This window comes from Osmia bicornis, chromosome 1 (assembly GCF_907164935.1).
Source record: "Osmia bicornis bicornis chromosome 1, iOsmBic2.1, whole genome shotgun sequence".
NCBI classification, from domain to species: domain Eukaryota; kingdom Metazoa; phylum Arthropoda; class Insecta; order Hymenoptera; family Megachilidae; genus Osmia; species Osmia bicornis.
In genome coordinates, this window is record NC_060216.1 from 12,845,288 (window position 1) to 12,862,774 (window position 17,487).

Consider the following 17,487-nt stretch of genomic DNA (forward strand, 5'->3'; position numbering starts at 1 on the left):
CCTAGCCCGTTTTTTACTCTTCCGCGTATTCCGTTGATTACTGAATGGCGCCATCGTATTATCCTTCCTTGCATATATGCAAACGTTCTCTGTCAATTCTTTGAAAAAGGAAACTCGAAGCTTAACGCTTTGACAGCCGTATGTTTTATACAAGGCCGGCCGGGGGCCTAGGCAGACTAGGCGGTCGTTTAGAGTCCCCCAAGATCCAGGACCCCCATAAGAAGATTTTGCGTCTAAGAATGCAAGAAGAGCAATGTTTACTTGAATATTAATCGATGTAAATGCTAATCTAAATTAGTTATACAAGCTTTAATGTTAATTTTATAAATTTTATTTGAGATACTTTTTTTATATCATATACTACGCAGTAGTATAAAAATCCATGGCGAGATATTAATAATATCTCGCGGGGTGACAGGGAACAATAGACGCGCGTGCCGTACGCCTTTTCTACTTCTCGTCTACGTATCTGATGCGTGTTTAATAAGCAACGGGTCAAATGGAGTTAACCGTGCAGCTGTGTCCACTAGCTAGCAACCATTACCTCGACTCATTATCACTGGACTGGTTTGTGTACGCAGAGAACTTTTCGTTTCGCGACCGCCTTCCGGTAATTTCACTTAATTGAAACGACATCGACGGCACCCTGTTTGTCGCTCGCGATCATGGCTTGGAAATAGTCGTGAAACGCAGTTGCATAAGTCAGCAATTTTCTATTTTTTATTTTTTTTTTTTTTTTCTTAAATAGAAGTGTCCTCTGATCGGTGTACCGATTTGTTCGCAGGACGGAATGACGAGGTAGACAGTGCGAATCGAAACACGAATTTCCCTGAGGCTGTTGTCGTCGAAGATTTAAAAGCAGGTAAGAAAGCTTATTTTATTAATTACGACCCGATGGGACGCAAATATGAAGGAGAACAGTCGTTAAATTCCTCCGCGCGAGCTTCGAATCGTACGACTCGATTTCCTAGGCGTTCAAAGCTGGCTGAAAGCGTTCTTGGAACCGCTTCCTCTTACAAAGGGAGCGAGAGGAATGGATTTTTGCAAAGCGAAGCGAAGCAAAGCGACGTGACCGACGGCGACGTTGGTTCCGCGAGCCGCAACACTGGTGCTAAAGCCACAAATGCTCTCGAGACGGTTTACGACGATGGCCCGTCCTTCGATGGCCGGTGAAAGTCCGCAAGAATTCGCCCTCGATCGTGCCGCGAACTTCACATTGAGATACGCTCCGTGACGTGTCACGAACCCGTTCGGCACCGGTAATGAACGCCTCGGTCTCGTCTAAAGGAAGAAAATCAGCGCCGAGAAGATCGCAGAACGATTCTGTTCAGGATTTTCATTTCTCCGATATTTCTCTCTTTCGATCGATCGGTTATGATTTTCTATACGCGTTATCGAATAAACGGAACGGGGGAAAACCGATTGATAAGTGTTATTGTTAATTTACAAGATAAAGGAACGGGTTAGTACCGATGTCATGGGTTAAAAGCGTCACTAGACTTTTTAGATAAGGTATTGCGTGGCCATTGAAAACAGATGCAATATCGCGATAGACTGGTGTCGGTCGGTATTGTTTCATGTCCGCAACTAATCGTGTATTTATAACCCCAATTAGTGATGGGCATTCAATCTTCAAGTGATTTGTAGAGCCTCCGAATCGCTTCGATCTTTAACTTTTCAAAGGAGATATTTCAACGATTATTGCGTTCAATATTCTGATAAAAATTAGTATCTACTTTCTATTATCAGTATGGTAACAAAATAATGTTATCGAATACTATTATCAAAATATTATCTTGCAATTGAAATTTCTTACTCATTCATTTTGCGATTACCGATGTAATCATAACTTCAAAGGCCTTCAGAAGGTTGAAAAATAAATTGCCGATCTGATAGCTACAGAAACGATCAAATTCGCTTTTCACGATAATAAAAAACATCACTTGGCGGTATAGAATCCCTAATTTCCAAGAAAATACAATTAAAAGCTACAACTTCCGAACAGCCAACAAACGATCCCCGTGTTTTACGTAGATACGTCGAGAAACCGATTCCATGAAAGTACTGAAAGAAACTAGGAAGCATGCATCGAGGAGGAGGCGAGTAAAAAGCAAACGCGAAGCTATCGGAGCTCGTTGAATCGATATCGAGTCTGAATCGGTCGCGTATCGCATTATTTCCATCATCAGCGTCGTGTTTCTTTTCTCCGCGGCTGCCCTTATAGTGGGACACGTGAAAAAAAATTAATTGGATAAGATTCTCGAGGTGTGATTCGCATCCTACCCGTTTCACGAGCCGCTCCCACGAACCGAGAGAAGCTTAGTCGGCGACGGCGGGCGTCATCGGCGTCTCGAGGCACGTACGACGCGCCGCCGATGTTTCCGCATTCTGCAACCTTATTTCTGACTATGGAATATTCGCTGTCTAACGCGATAAAAATCCAGTGATCGTCGTGTCAAACGTTTCGCGATACCGTTCGTGACCCACGCGAGGAACCGAGGGATCGTCGCGAGACGAGAAAGTTTATACAAAAGGAAGCGGTCTTTGCGGGTTCGTGTGCGTTGCCAGCTGTCGCGAAACGATATGACATCCCTTGAACTGTAAATGTTGAGTTTTCGAATGATTATGTGTCATTAGTTGCAAGGTGGACAGTGAGACGTAAGTCTAATTTGTCACGTTTAAAGGTAATCATCACCCTAGAAATACTGGTAATCGAGTACTTGGAATTGATAATATAATACTGGGAATAATAGATAAGATTTGTTAAAAATGAAGATAATTATCCGAGTAATATAGAAATATACAGGGTGTTTGAAAAGAAACACCTTGGAGATATCGGAAATTAAAGCCATATCGTTGTCGAATTAAAGGTTAAACGGACACGGGATCCATAACGGTACGAAAGCATAAAATGGCAATAGTTTGGGTCAAAGTGAGCCTAACCCGCGCGTCATTCGTCGAACGGGAGGAATAATGTGGGAACCGCACGATCGTTGGCGAACAAGGCGTGCAAAAGCGAAGTAACGGTGGCCACGATCACTGCCACGAAATCAACCTTTCTAATTCATCACCGAATCGGTAGACCCGTTTGCGCCATCCGATCTGTTAAATTGCTAATTAACCCGTAAGACCGACATGATTATTTTCGAATCATCGCTAGAAACGAATATCGCGAATTAATTAAGTAGATAACGATGGTCAAACGGTAGGACGCGTACGGTTCGTCATCGTTCAGAAACGCGTTCGTGCGACTAAATACAGAGGTTGCGCGACGAGGCCAGTAGCCGTTGGAAGAAACAAGGTTTCGTGTCCTTAATTGCGCAACGATTTCGACCCATTATCCAGCCTCCGTCCGTTGATTTGTACATCGAAAAAGCCGATTGTCTTCTCCGGGATACTTAGGCCTAGAAAAGTAGGACGCAACTTAATACGTCGAACCGCGTTGAAGGGTTAATATCACGTTGCAGATCTGCGAGTGACCTCGGCTACGTCTGCAACCACGTTTACGCCTGTTAGCTCGGCTAAAACGTACGTTTACGCGTACGATAATTATTCGGCATCCTTCGCGAAACCCTTGATTCGCGAACGACGAGTATACAGGGTGTTCGACGACAGCTGGGAGATTTTTTGAGGGGTGATTCTAGGGATCAAAATGTTTAAAAATTCGAGTAAAAAGCGCCTAAAACCTGCGATCTGCCCAGCACCTACGACTGAACGTCAGGTCAACAGGGGTGGGTACAGTCATAACCAAGTAGAGAAAGCCGAATGCTACAGTACCGAGAAACAGAATAGTACGAAGTAAGTTTCTACTATTCAACGATTCTTGGTTATGACTGTACCCACCCCTGTTGACCTGACGTTCAGTCGTCGGTGCTGGGCAGATCGCAGATTTTAGGCTCTTTTACTGGAATTTTTAAACTTTAATTACTGGGAAACAAAGCCGCAAATGCTATTTCGTCTTATTTGGATACCTAGAGTTACCCCTTAAAAAATCTCCCACCTGTTGTCGAACACCCTGTATACGTCATTGAGAATCAGCTTGGTCTAGCATGTGTCGATTAATGGAACGATCTATCTGATAGCGTATGTTTTCGGCGGTCCGATTAAAATATCACAAAAGTGCTGAGCAAACTGTCGATGTACGTTATAAAACCCAGATTCCTTATCGCGTTTGGCTACACGTCCTACCCGAGTGATTCATTCTTGTCAAAAATAAAAACTCGCCGGTTTATCGTGTAAATCTGCTGGTCGATGGAACGATTCGATGGTCCACGACGAGCACAGGCTGACTCGATAATGATTAGACTATCGAGGAGCTATCGATTCCACGTGCAACGATAGAAAAGACACTTCTAAAACACCACGTATATTCACGAATGACGACAAAGTTGATTTACGATCGTTTCGACTCCGATCATTCCAGCGCGGTGACGCGAATCCGCGCAACAAAAGGATCTCATTGCGAAAGATTAAAATAACAATTAATAATCTACGGACAAGGTTTCACACTTTCGAGACACGTTGACGCGATTTCGATCTTCTCGTGTCCAAGGACAAGAGCGTCTTTTTGTCTCCTTGACAAAACGTTCCTTTCTTTCAATTTTGAAAGTGCGCTTCTATACAGTCTAACCCGATTTGATGACATAAAAGTCGTGCGAAATAGCACTTATGGTATGTCAATTTAAAGCTTAAACTTTGAAGAAAATGATTATGAAAAGATTTCGTCGGTATTCTTCGTTAGAACAAAAATCAACGAATTTACAGCTTCGCGATGTCCATCACTGAATATACAATTTTCAATTTAAATCAGTTTGCATCAAGAACATCGATGGAACTTTTATACAATTATTTTCTTCGCACTTTAAGTTTTAAATTGATACGCCACAAGTGCGATTTCACGATACTTTTATGTCATCGAATCTTATGAGACTTTCTATGTTTCATAATGATGGGTGTATTCCGTTTAAAAGAATTTATGAATCTTTTCCCATATCACGACTAACAGAATCTCGTAGTTGAAACGGTATGCTAAATGACGTAATTTATGGTTGCAATTAGGTTAAACGACTAGACGAACCAGAAAAGTTGTCTCGTTCGAAGAACGAAGGAACGTTCGATCCTTGAACTCGCGATATTCGTGTCTTTCTCGAGTCTCCAGGTACTTTCTCCTGCACTTAAATCGCGGTAAAAATGAAACACCGTAAATATTCCCGTGTCAGATAAGCCGTTGGGGAAAGAAAAAATGTTAATTCTACGTAAATTACACCTACGCGAGTTTCCATTAAAACGAAGAATCGGTAATATCCAGCGATGGGGCTTGGTAATCGCGTCAAATCGCCTCGAATATACACGAAAGTATTAGGTTCATAGCCGGGATACGTGTAAATTACACGGTGTAGTAAATGTCTTTTGAAAATTTTGCATACATAACGTTCGACGACACGTACCTACCCATCTATTGATAACTCCTACAATTTTTAATAGAATGCCTTGTAAAAATTTCTGCTATTACTTTAGACATGTATCAATATATATGCAAAACGCCAGGCTGGTAGGTTTAATGGTTTTCCTTAATTAAATTTCCAGAGATTCAAAGTAGGTGTTTACGGAGGAATATCCAGTTCAGATGGTAGGAGGGGGGTGTATCGAAGGGGAAATGAGTTAAAATGTAGGTTTCTTCGTGAAAATTAAGTTACAGTATCAGTTGCGGTAATATTTACTAGCCACACCTCGTGCCACCCCACTTTTTCGCGCGAACGCATAACGCTTGATCACGGAGCTAACCACGGAAGCTGGCCTCGAACAAGCAATGTCGTCCAGTCTTACAAGAGCCTTCTTACTGGCAAGAACGAGTCCTCTCTATCCCTCTTCTCCTCTTTAACCCCTTACCAACCGAGCAGTGCCGCTTTTTCTTCGAATCGTGGTCCTTCAGGGTCGTGTGGCCGCTACTTTTCGTCCCGACCGGACCGTTTCATCTCGTTTATTCGAGGAAACCGCCTATCTCGAACAGAGACCCGTTTCGTAGTTTCTACAGTGTCGAACGATTGTTTGTTGAAGTTATAAATCGGCCCGACAGAATATTATGTCAGCCACGAAGAAGCCTGACACACTGGAAGCTTCCTACAGGAAGCCTTTTTCTTCGATGAAGTCGAGGTCAGTACTTGTCACAACGATAAGTGGATATGGAATGAAATAAACATACTCCTTCAAAGTAGAAATAAACAATTTGAAACTTGTAAATTTATATTAAATATTTGCCCGTTTTAGCTCGAAACTTTGAGCCATTCTCGAACCTCTGCTAATAATTACAAGTACTAATACTAATTTATAGATCTATAAATAATAGGAAATCGTGTGGGAAGAATTTGTAGAATCTTTCGACGTTAGAACGTTAGGGGAAGAATGCGGTACCTCTACTACTAGTAGACGCAGTAGATACAGACGTGTCTGGTACGGCACGCGTTAATATGGGTTATTATAGGTGTTAACACCTCACCGACCGGAAGACTATTAATAGACTCTATGATACCGGCGATTATTGATTGAGAATCAATTAACTAACATTTGATCGTAAATCGTTCGTCTATAAATCGATCGAAATAACGAAATTTAAGCAGGTACTCGATATGGTGGCTTACTTTTTTCAAATTTTCTGAAATCTTATTCTGCTGTAAAGCAATAGTATACCCGTTTCATCAGTGAACGGTATGATCGTCCCAGCGATCGCACCATATTTGTACCGATATCAGGCGAGGGATAGCAGGGAGGCAAGAGTGTGCGTTCGTTCGTGGCGCGTAAACGTGGACCGACAAGTGGCTGTCACACATGAAGAACTCTGGAATGCGAATCGCCAGACATTGCGAACACGAGAAATTTTGGGGATATGAAAAATAAGAACGAAGGAGGCACAGGGATCGCACTGACCATTCCTCCGAAGCAGTACCCGAGGAATGGTCCTATGAAGTATACTTATAGTAAAATTGTATTTCCAGTTTATTCTAATTATAATTGGAAAAAATTCGCGAAAATTCGAGAACACGATCGGGATACTTAAACGGCATCGCAGGAATTCGTTTCTCTGTTAAATGGCCGGAACGCGGTTGAGGAAGAAACAGGAAACTCGTAGGCGCTGTTTGTCTACGAATTACATAATACACGTTCTTCGTTACCGGTCAATGGAATTTCCGATGGCACGTGGTTAGTGCATCGTATCGCGATATCGGAACAAGCACCGGTTTGCACGTGTATCGACGATTAGTTCCATCGACTGGTAACCGGCCAGGAATGTTAATCAGAAGTTAGCGGGACGCGTTTTATTAACGATGGAATAACAACGTTTTCACGGTGAAATAGGAACAATGATAAAGAAGTCGAACAGTATATGTGGAATATTTTCTGTAATTTCGAGCTAAAGAGCGTGACGTATCCGCGGATAAGCGAGCAAACGGTTTTATCAGTGGGTGCGTGTTAGAATGTAGAAATCCTTGGACTCGAACACGATCAGGTTGGTTCGGAGGAAACCGCGGATCTGCTGCTGTACACGCGACTCCCTCGGTTAAATTAACTCGTCGCGCGGACGACATCGTGGATCGTTTCGAACGTGTTCTCTGTCGCTCGTGAAAGTAACACGATTGCGTAAATCGCTAAAATAATCGAGTCCTTGGTACTGGACATCTTCTTCGATGCTTTGACCTGACACGTCACCCACCTACGTACCTGGTTAATCCACGAATTCCTCGAGTTACGCAGGGAGCTAATATCCGTGCGCGAATCCCGATACCAGCGATCTTTTTCTAACTCCGAGTAGAGTCGAAACTCTGAACACGATCTAACGAGCGAATTCTGCGGGTAGAGGCACGTAGAGATAGAGTCTATGTTGGACTAAATGGAAATTTATCTGAATTGGCCAGCTCTCACGTAGATTGAAATTCCTGCCAGGCTGTTCGCTGTCCGTTGTCGATAAACGGTGAAACTGACGTCCGCGAGAAAAAGAGGAAAATACTCGAGGCTCGTGTAACCGTCCGTGTAATCAGTTAGCTGGACGTTTTTAAACCTTATCGCGGTTCGAAAAGTGGATTTTATTAAGCGCTTCCCCTTCTACCTTGGAATCTGGCCGCTACTGGCATATTTCAGATGCTTGAACGGATCAACGTTCGTTCGCGAGATCGCGAGAGTGCAACAACTCACGCGTGTTGAACGACGCGTTGCGTCGTCGCGGCGTGCGTCGATCCCGTCGAACTCACGAGACCGTGAATCAATCCCGAAATCAAGAATTCTCGATAACCCGTATCGTTTTCTTTGTGATTTTAGACCCGGTAAATGGTAGGATGGACAATTGTGGAGGCGGTCAACGCCTGCCCCCGGACGGGGATGAGTTCCCAGCAGCCTATCAAGAGTTTGGCGGCAACAACCAGCAGTACCGATTCGTGACGGCGGCAACCACCGCCGCGAGGACGTCGACGATCATGGCAAACGGCAGAGTCCTGTGCAACGAGAACGAGTCGTTCAACGAGAGCTTCAAACAGCTGGAGAACAACGTAGTCAACGCGACCAGCATGATCCTCGCCGACGCCAGAGTCGGTCTGAACAGCGTGGAGAACGTTTGCCAGGAGGTGGGGAAAATCGGTCTGCCGAGCATCGAGATAAACGGCAAGATGAGCATCGAGAGCATTTGTCAGGACGCGAGCGTGCCGGCTCGAGAGTCCCGCGTCGACGACGGCAAACCGTTCATCGCGGAGGACTTCGTTAAAAAGACCACGTCCGTGACCAACTATTCCAGCTATGGGAACCAAAGTAACGGTAACGTCATCGTCTCGGAGAAGAAGATCGAAATCACTGGATATTATCACAAAGACCCGGTTATCGAGCAGTTGCAAGAGGAGAAGGATACCCTGGACACGCCCCCGCCGCTTCCACTCACAGGTAATGAGGGACACTCTAAAACTTTTGAAACGTGCAACCAAAATAGATACTTAATTATAGTTTCATTGTTTCTTTCATCAGGCCCACCCAAGTTGGAAACTGTTGTTCCCTACTCGAGGAACGTTCCAATTCTGGAGTCATCGCCGAGGAAATTTTCATTGAACGGCGAACTGTGGAGGAAGGACGACAAGTCCGAGAAGTCCGTCAGGGACAAGATCGCGATGTTCTCGTCCCAAAGCAGCCTGGACGGGCCTCTGTTCCCAAACACGGTGACCGTCGTTACTGCGACGAATAACACCAGAAGGTTGTCGAAGTATAAATCCTCCGAGGACGTTTGCAACGACGAGAAGAGCTCTGGGCAGAAGGAGAGGGCCTCGTTCTTCGCGGATCGAACGCAAAGCTCTTTCGACTTGACCGACTCGAGTCGAAACGTCAATCAGGACTCCGTGAAAAAGTACAGGCAAAGATCGCCCAGTATCACTCAGAGTCCGTCATTTGTTTCGCCGACTATTCACACGTCGAAGACGTTCCCGATTGTTCCTCAGAAGCCGATCGCGTCGACGCCGACGACGTTGATAAGCTCTTTCGAATCGTCACCGGTGCCGAAATCGCCGATAAAGAGCTATTGTTCGCCTACTAACGGCCAAAATTCTCCGAACGTGTCGTTGAAACCCGTGACGAGCTCGGTATTATCGCGTGCTACCAGCTTCTCCGGATCGAGCCCTTACGGGCAAGATCGAACCTCGACGACGAACGAGCTGTCGAGCAGCTCGCAGATCACCAGAACGAATTCACTCGCGTCCACGTTTAAGAGGCCCAACGAGGAGATCAGAAGAAATAGCCTGAATCAGTTGATCGAACAGAGGAGGAGGTCGATATCGAAACTGAGAGGCCTGGTTATCCCGGAGAAGGAGAGTATACCCATCGACACGCCTATCGTCGATTTACCTGAAATTAAATCAAGGGACTCGATACTGCTGCACCAGGTAAGCGTGCATATCGTACCGTATTAGGTGTATACGTGTTTGAAGCAAATAAAATTGTTTTCCATTACAGCTGGCTAAGGCGAACATCCAAGACAAGTGGGGCTCGCAGAGTTCATTGGCAAGCAACGCGAGCACAGCTAGTATGCCGGTGAAAACCACCTCCTTCAAGATGCCAGCACCTCAGATACACTCCAAGTACTCTCCAGCTTTCAAAAGAAAGACCTTGGCCGTCTATGGTTCATCCTCGACCAATTCCTCGCTATACAGCACTGCAAAAAGTACTCCAACCACGACGACCAGCGCAACGTCTACGCCGACTCCAACAGCTACGCCAACTCACTCCGAGCCGCCAAAGAGTTTGGAAAGCATCTGCAGTCCGACAAGAAGCGATTACAGTTTCGAGTTTGCATCGACGGCTAGCTCTCCGGAAGGTCTGCGCAACAGACCATTGAGAACCGGCCAGAGGAAGACGCGAATCGATTACGACGACTCTGACAACGATTCCGCGGTTAGCAGCTCGCAGAGCAGCATCTCCCGAGGCTTCAGTCCGCCCATGTCCCCGGTTCCTTCCGAACGATCCACCGTTTCTTCCGAAAGATCCTACGTCTCCACGGAGACCAACTATCCGCGAAGAGCTCTGATCGTGGACAGCTCGTCCAGAAGCTACGGCAGAGAATCGAGCGTAGAATACACCGGAAGATCGAACATCCTGAACGAAAGAACGTTCGTATCCGAGCGATCATCCTCTAGTAGCAGCGGATCAGAGCACAGATCACCGTTACCAACTAGCGAATCGAATCCTAGAACCTCCCAAATACCTCAGAGACAGTTGAAACGATCCAACAGCACCGAGACGAACTGCAGTACGTCGTCGACCCTCACTTCCGGTTCCCAAGCGAGCGCAGAGTCTCTGTCGAGAAGAGTACTGAAGCCTCAAAGCGTGGAAGCGATTAATCGCAAGAACATTTTGGCCAGTGCCAGGTGTCGAAGCGGTAGGGACTTGAATGGATCACCGTTGATTCAGAGAAAGTTCCCGGAGGACGAGTGTCGTGCGAGCATCACCGAAAATGGCGACGATAGCTACCAGAGGAATTACTCGAAGGACGCGAAGGCGAAGGATGTCAAGATCGCGTACATCGAAGTAACCGACTCGTTCGGGGAAGATGAGTCCTTCCAGAAAGAGGCGAACGAGTCGAAATTATCCCCAAAGAGAAGTATATCCTCCAAGTACGAGTCGATGGAACCGTCGAACGATCTGAAAATGTGGGTTCGAACGGAAGCGAAAGCGCTGGCCAGATCGGCGGAAGAGAAGAGCAACAAGGTCGAGAAGAAGCCCCAGGAAGGGGGGCTGGATGCTGCTCCTGTAAATAGCCCTCTGAAGAACGGCAGGTCGGTTGTCATAGAGGAACAACAGGTCAGTTTGTCATCGACGAACAGGAACACAGGAAACGAGGTCTCTGGATCGCCGGAAGGTTCGAAACAAAGACGTGGTTCGAGTATAACGCCGAAGACTCGTACGGAAGATCAGAACGATCTTTTGACGATTCTCACGACTAAAAGCAGATCCAGATCGGCGATACACGTGGACGAACGAAGTTTCGGAAAGTCGAAGAGCCAAATGAACTTGGAGGATATCCTAAGCGCAAAAGCAGATCCGAAATTACCACGTACTCCCACGAGTGATTCTCGAACCGAGAAGAATACTATACTCGCTAACCCTCAGCCCAGATCGCTTTGGGAGTCGAGGGACAATAGATACATCAGGAGAAGCTCGTCGACCTCGAACGAGCCTTGGAACGAGGACAAACCTTCGAAGATACCGACGTTGAACAGGTCGAGGCTGGACAGTAGCGGCGACGAGATTACGGAAGTCGAAAGATCAAAATCTCTGCTGTCGAAGATTCCAACCGCGAGGAGTCTCGGTCGAAGGAGCGCCAGTGTCACGGACATGAAAAAGGCTCTGGAGAAGATCGAGGTGAATTGTTCGCCTAATACGCATCAAGGTGCTCATAACCGGTTCTCGAGTCTGGACAGCAGCGTGGACGAGAATATGTCCCCTGTTGGAACGGACGTGGACACGGACAGGTGCTATAGCGAACAATTTGGTAGCATCAGTTCCTTGGCTAGTAGCACCAGCCTGATCTCGCAACAAGAATTAGCCCAACTGGTAGAGGAAGCCAGTTTGGAGGAAGTTCGAGGTGCTCACGACGTGATCGTGGTGTTACTGCACAAGGAGAATCACTCCGGTAGTGTTGGCATCACGTTGGCCGGAGGTGCCGACTGTGAGATCAAGGAAATCACGGTTCATCGGGTGCTGGCTCATTCCATAGCCGACAAGGACGGTCGTGTGCAAAGGGGAGACAGGATTCTGAGCATAAACGGAAGAAGCACGCAAGGTCTCACGCACAGGGAGAGCATAGCGGTGCTTAAACAGCCCAGGTCGGAAGTCGTCTTGGTAGTCTCTCGAGCGAGAAACGAGGAAGGGTGTAAATTGAAATCGCGAACAGCAAGCGTCGAAACTATCATCGAAGGTGATTAAACCTTTTTCAGCCTTTCGTCACCATTATTATTAGTGACAACTTATCAACTACTATCGAAACAATTTGTTTCTCTTCTTTTGTTAAAAGGATTCGAGACGAACGATGCCGTAGAAGATACCGCATGGGGACCACCCTCGGTTGTAGCAGTATACAAAGATGGAGCCGGTTTGGGATTCAGTCTTGAAGGAGGCAGAGACAGTCCTCTTGGAGACAGACCGTTGGTGATCAAGAAAATATTTACCGGTAAGTTTAGGCATAGAGATCTAGAGACTGAAATTAATTTTAACATTATTAGATCAGCTAAAGTCTGCTCTTGGATAATTTTAATTTTCTCTTGCTTCGTATTAACGATTTTACATTCGATAATGTAGGAGGTGCTGCCGATAAGACGGGTGCCTTGAAGGCAGGGGACCAATTGTTAGAAGTGAATGGATACGATGTTACGCGTATGTCGAGGATCGAAGCCTGGTCCCTCATGAAGAAATTACATGACGGTGAAGTGAACCTCCTAGTCAGGCACCCTGCCACCAAATCCTCGTGAATGGTAGTTAAAATGAACGTAAACATATGTCGTATGAAAATGGTAAAAATACGACGGATGAAAGGCTATAAATGAACGATTCTCTGATCATAAACGATTGGAACGAAATAACGAGAAATATGTGACAGTTTATGACACGTTTTGTCGCGAGTACTTACGTTTAAAAAATACAACGAATATTTCGTTGGAAACGTTATTTGATAAATAATTATTTGGATATCTCTGTATTCAGGGAGACCATTTTCTTTTGTTATGGTCAACTTTCTTTTTCGTCAACTAATAACGCGTAACATTTTGCAACTTGTTCCAATGTATCTAATTAATGATAATGAAAAGAATGCTTCTCCTAATTATTTACTAGTAGCCTTTATTTTAGACATGCTTGTCTTACGGTTTTGTTAAATATGGTTTTATGAAATAAATGAAAAGAAAACATTTGTAAATAAGAATGAAGAAGTTCGAAATACAATTGATATAGGAAAATCGCATATATAATATAAAAAAAAAAGGATTTGTTAATATAACGCATCAGTAATGAAGTATTTAAATGTAGACTGACATTCGTTTCTAGATTTGCGTTCGTTAAAAATCATGCTGTGATATGTATGTGTGTTAGTGTACAAGTAATAAGCATCAATAGAGACGGTTTTTCCTCGTCGAATTTCCCAATAGATAGTACCACAAGAAAAAGGAAACACGATAACAATACATTTTATTTTAACAGAGGTATCTGTGAAATATTCGATCGATCGCTTAACGTTATGTATATGTATCCTTCCTTCTATAAATATTTTCTATACATTTCATGAACAGAAAATATCGCAATCTAACTTTTATTAATAATAAATTACACAATTAAACTGCAGAAGCGTTGATGTGTCTGATTTTAGTTTCATTTCAAATAATCCTCAAAGTGATTGAAAGAAGAGGATAGTAATATAAATATTTATTTGAAAAAACATGATAGATTAATACCAAAACTAGTACCAAAAATATTTCTTTGGTACACGGTCTTCTTTAATACCCATCTTGTCCATAATATCCATTTCAAACGTTTTTAGATGAGCCTGTGTATCAATAAAATCAACGATAAGAACTGTTCGGGACAAATAATATTATGATGTCAGTAGGTATCAAGTTGTAACATACCTCAAATGTTACCTCCTTTACATGATCTGCAACAGTATCTTTTGGCCGTTCCATATATAATTCAGGGGATTTGTAGTCTATAGTTTCTTTACTCGATACAGGTATTGGAATTATTCTATTAGATCTAGTTGATATTCTTACTTTTTCACCTTCTTCTGTATACCTCCATTCTATGGGAGCTCCCTTTCTGAAATAAAATGACATACATCGTTATATTTTTAAATTCTTATATTAAAGAAAAACTATATGATACTTACAAATCATAGGGATCCACTAACTGAACCTGTGTAGTAACTAATAATGGTTGTTCTATAAGCATACAAATACCAGGAAAATCTTTGGTCTTTCCTTGTATTATTAACTTTGTATTTAGGCCTTGTACAATAATCCAATTTCTTTCCTGAATAATATCCCTCACTATTCCCTGTTTTCCTCTATCTTTTCCAACAAGTACTTCGACCTAAAAATATTTTAATATTGTATTGTGGTTCGCTTCACATAACATTTAACAGTAACATACGCGATCTCCGCGAAAGAAACTCCAATCTTTAATGGGTTCAACTGGAACGAAATCTCTCCGTTTATGTTTAAAATTTTCGACTTGAAATGTTGTGGTCCATGGTCGGTGAATAGAAAAATAAAATTTTTTTGTTGCTACTATTTTCCTTCGAAGGTATTGCGGTTTCCCCGGAGGTGATTTCCAATACACCTATACACAAATGATACAAAAACGATAAAATCAGCAATAATCAGGATACAAATAATAAATCAAACAAAATTACATACCTTTTCCATAACGCGGTCTATATACCGATCTGGCAAATTTCCATATTTTTTAGACCATTCACCTATTTTTGAAAGTAAAGTACCTGTCAACCTCATTGTTCTTAATTGAAAATGAGGCTAATTATGAAAAATATAGTTTTTAAAATCTTCTAAACAGATCTAGGCAACTAAATCTTGTTATACTTTGTATGTACCATGGAGGCAGTGACTATAGATCACTATAGATATCTATAGTCACTGATGGAGGCACGAAGGAGATATTAAATAGACTATTCACTTGTTTATTGTATTTAGTTTCATTAATTCTGGCAGACTAGCACTAGGTGGCTATGAACTCCGAATTCCGCATCGGTAAAACAGCCCACGTTTAATAAAAAATTAGGCCGATCGGAAACTGATTTAAGCGCCACTTCAGTTATTGCCAACTAACAATAAGTGACATACGGCAGTGACTAGTTACCAACCCTGTTAGTCACTGCCAGAAGTTGACAATGATCAACTGTCATGTGCTGGTGATAATCGTACAAGTTGATTTAGGATAGTTTTTGATTCCTGTGTTTTGATTCCTTAAAATTATTTTCGATGAACTGACAATTTGTTTATCGATCTCATTGTTTACAGATGCGACATCGAAAGGAAAATCTTTACTGATTTTAAAGTCAGCGCCGAGAAAATTACACGATTATTATCCTATTTTTGTCGCGTAAGGCCCTAGTTATTGAGGTGGGTCGCGAATGTTGTTGATCCTTGACTTTACTGAATTCAAACGTTGATTATGTGATAATGTTCTTATTTTTTATTCGCTACAAACAATATTTTTTAAAGGGTTCACAAAGAAGTCTGTGGTGATTTAGAGGTTAGGAAACTATGACGTTTCATTTATTGTCTATTTGACTAGTTTCTTTGTTCCTATCAGTGTGTGATAATTTTCCCGATAATATTCTTGTTTTCCCAACAATACTTCTTTTCTATTATATTTTGTTTTTGACATTACTCAGAATGATAGTAGATAAGAAAATCAAATTGCAAAGATAACATTATTTTCCAGACGATTTTCTGTGGATTCAGAATTTATTGCTTGTTAGTCCTGAAAGGAAGGTCATAATAACTATCTAAGTAATTTTTTCTTATTTTTACAGTATTCATCATGCCAATTTTATACAGTGTGGTGGCTCGAGGGCCAGTTGTGCTGGCAAAATATGCTGCCTGTACAGGAAATTTTGAGGAAGTGACAGAAAATATTCTAGCTAAAATTCCACCTCAAAATGATAGATTAACATATTCACAAGGACCTTATCGATTTCATTACATCTGTGAAGATAATATTATTTACATGTGCATCACAGATGATGTAAGTAATGAAATGTACATAAAACTTAATAAGATTGTAAAGTACTAATGGACATGTTTTCATCTTACAGGATTTTCAAAAATCAAGGGCATTTTTGTATCTTACAGAAATTAAAAGAAGGTTTATAGCTGTTTATGATCAAGGAGCACAGACTGCAGTGGCATATGCAATGAACTCAGACTTTGCTAGAGTTCTAGCTAATGAAATGGTAAAGAATAAACATACATAACCATATTAGCCCTAAATATATCAAATGTACATATATAAAACAATCTACTCTTTGTTTAGAAATATTACAGTGAGTCTAATCAGGACATTGATGTATTGTCTAAAGTGCATGGCGAATTAGATGAATTGAAGGACATAATGGTAAAAAATATCGATAATGTAGCTATGCGCGGGGAACGATTAGAGCTTCTCGTAAATAAGACCGAAAATTTAACTGCCAATGTAAGTAAGGTGCTGTTTTTCCACACAGATGTTAACAACCATAAGGTAATAACATATCTTTAATTTTCTTCCAGTCAGTCACATTTAGGAAAACGAGCAGAAATTTGGCCCGCTCGCTATTCTGGAAAAATGTTAAAATTTACGTTATTATTGGTGTTATCCTTATTGTAAGTATTGACGTCGCAAGTAGTACAACCTAATGTTAAAAACAAACAATTTTATGAATGTTACAGATTGTGATATACGTTATCGTGTCTATGGCTTGCGGAGGCTTAGCTTGGCCAAAATGTGTCGGAAATTAATTGACACGTATAAGAATTAGACACGTGTTTCTAAATGTGATGAAAATTGGTTTCGGAGGACTGAATTGGCCGCGATGCGCGAAGAAATATTTTAAACTGGTGCAGATCTTATTTCTTGGTTCGCGGCGCGCATCAGGTAACCGAGAAACGATGTTCAATCGTGCAACTTTATCGGGAAGAATATTATAGATATGTATCTATAGAGATAAATACGTATATAACGCTTATATTATTTTATATCATACACTACCAAAAACTTACCAATGTCGTCGATCTTTTCAAACGATGAATATAATTTTAACGTCACTAGCATATATTGTATTATACTAATATATTGTACGAAAAAACAGAAAAGAATAAAACGATTCTGGTTCACGAATTAGTCATTCATTAAATATTTCCGTCACCTCTCCCACCAGTGCAACAAGTGAACTTTACATATCGCTGGTATATATCATGT

The 17,487-nt window shown here is 42.4% G+C and overlaps 3 protein-coding genes across 5 annotated transcripts in view; 2 read left to right on the forward strand and 1 right to left on the reverse strand.

Annotated features, from left to right (window-relative positions):
- Positions 1 to 13,854, forward strand: part of LOC114872772 (serine-rich adhesin for platelets) — a 43,087-nt gene extending 29,233 nt beyond the window's left edge. For both annotated transcript variants that reach the window (XM_046286618.1, XM_029180360.2), the window contains exons 6-11: positions 785 to 862; positions 8,311 to 8,922; positions 9,004 to 9,908; positions 9,979 to 12,439; positions 12,536 to 12,691; positions 12,820 to 13,854. In XM_046286618.1, the coding sequence (XP_046142574.1) occupies positions 785 to 862; positions 8,311 to 8,922; positions 9,004 to 9,908; positions 9,979 to 12,439; positions 12,536 to 12,691; positions 12,820 to 12,989 (4,382 nt within the window). In that variant the 3' untranslated portion in view covers positions 12,990 to 13,854. The remainder of the gene's footprint in view (positions 1 to 784; positions 863 to 8,310; positions 8,923 to 9,003; positions 9,909 to 9,978; positions 12,440 to 12,535; positions 12,692 to 12,819) is intronic.
- On the reverse strand, positions 13,681 to 15,166 carry LOC114872773 (probable 39S ribosomal protein L24, mitochondrial). Its single transcript, XM_029180361.2, has 5 exons — positions 14,925 to 15,166; positions 14,659 to 14,847; positions 14,396 to 14,598; positions 14,139 to 14,325; positions 13,681 to 14,056 (listed from the first exon to the last, which is right to left on the reverse strand). Exons 1-5 carry the CDS (start codon positions 15,018 to 15,020, stop codon positions 13,970 to 13,972), a joined length of 762 nt encoding a protein of 253 aa, XP_029036194.1. The 5' UTR covers positions 15,021 to 15,166; the 3' UTR covers positions 13,681 to 13,969.
- Positions 15,167 to 15,367: 201 nt separating this feature from the next.
- On the forward strand, positions 15,368 to 17,406 carry LOC114872774 (vesicle-associated membrane protein 7). Of its 2 annotated transcripts, none has more exons than XM_029180362.2 (6): positions 15,368 to 15,647; positions 16,064 to 16,275; positions 16,346 to 16,483; positions 16,564 to 16,725; positions 16,800 to 16,892; positions 16,959 to 17,406. In XM_029180362.2, the coding sequence occupies exons 2-6, from the start codon at positions 16,072 to 16,074 to the stop codon at positions 17,025 to 17,027; spliced, it is 666 nt and encodes a 221-aa protein (XP_029036195.1). In that variant the 5' UTR covers positions 15,368 to 15,647; positions 16,064 to 16,071; the 3' UTR covers positions 17,028 to 17,406. The 2 variants fall into 2 exon arrangements, with proteins under 2 accessions (XP_029036195.1, XP_029036196.1); XM_029180363.2 differs by lacking the exon at positions 15,368 to 15,647 and adding an exon at positions 15,654 to 15,780.
- Positions 17,407 to 17,487: the final 81 nt, after the last annotated feature.

Coding starts and splice junctions, on each gene's coding strand:
- LOC114872773 (XM_029180361.2), bottom strand. CDS start 15,020: ATGAGGTTGACAGGTACTTTACTTTCAAAAATAGGTGAATGGTCTAAA. Junction 14,848..14,924: donor TAGACCGCGTTATGGAAAAG/GTATGTAATTTT, acceptor ATTTGTGTATAG/GTGTATTGGAAATCACCTCC. Junction 14,326..14,395: donor TTAGTGGATCCCTATGATTT/GTAAGTATCATA, acceptor ATTTTATTTCAG/AAAGGGAGCTCCCATAGAAT.
- LOC114872774 (XM_029180362.2), top strand. CDS start 16,072: ATGCCAATTTTATACAGTGTGGTGGCTCGAGGGCCAGTTGTGCTGGCA. Junction 16,484..16,563: donor GAGTTCTAGCTAATGAAATG/GTAAAGAATAAA, acceptor CTCTTTGTTTAG/AAATATTACAGTGAGTCTAA. Junction 16,893..16,958: donor TTATTGGTGTTATCCTTATT/GTAAGTATTGAC, acceptor TGAATGTTACAG/ATTGTGATATACGTTATCGT.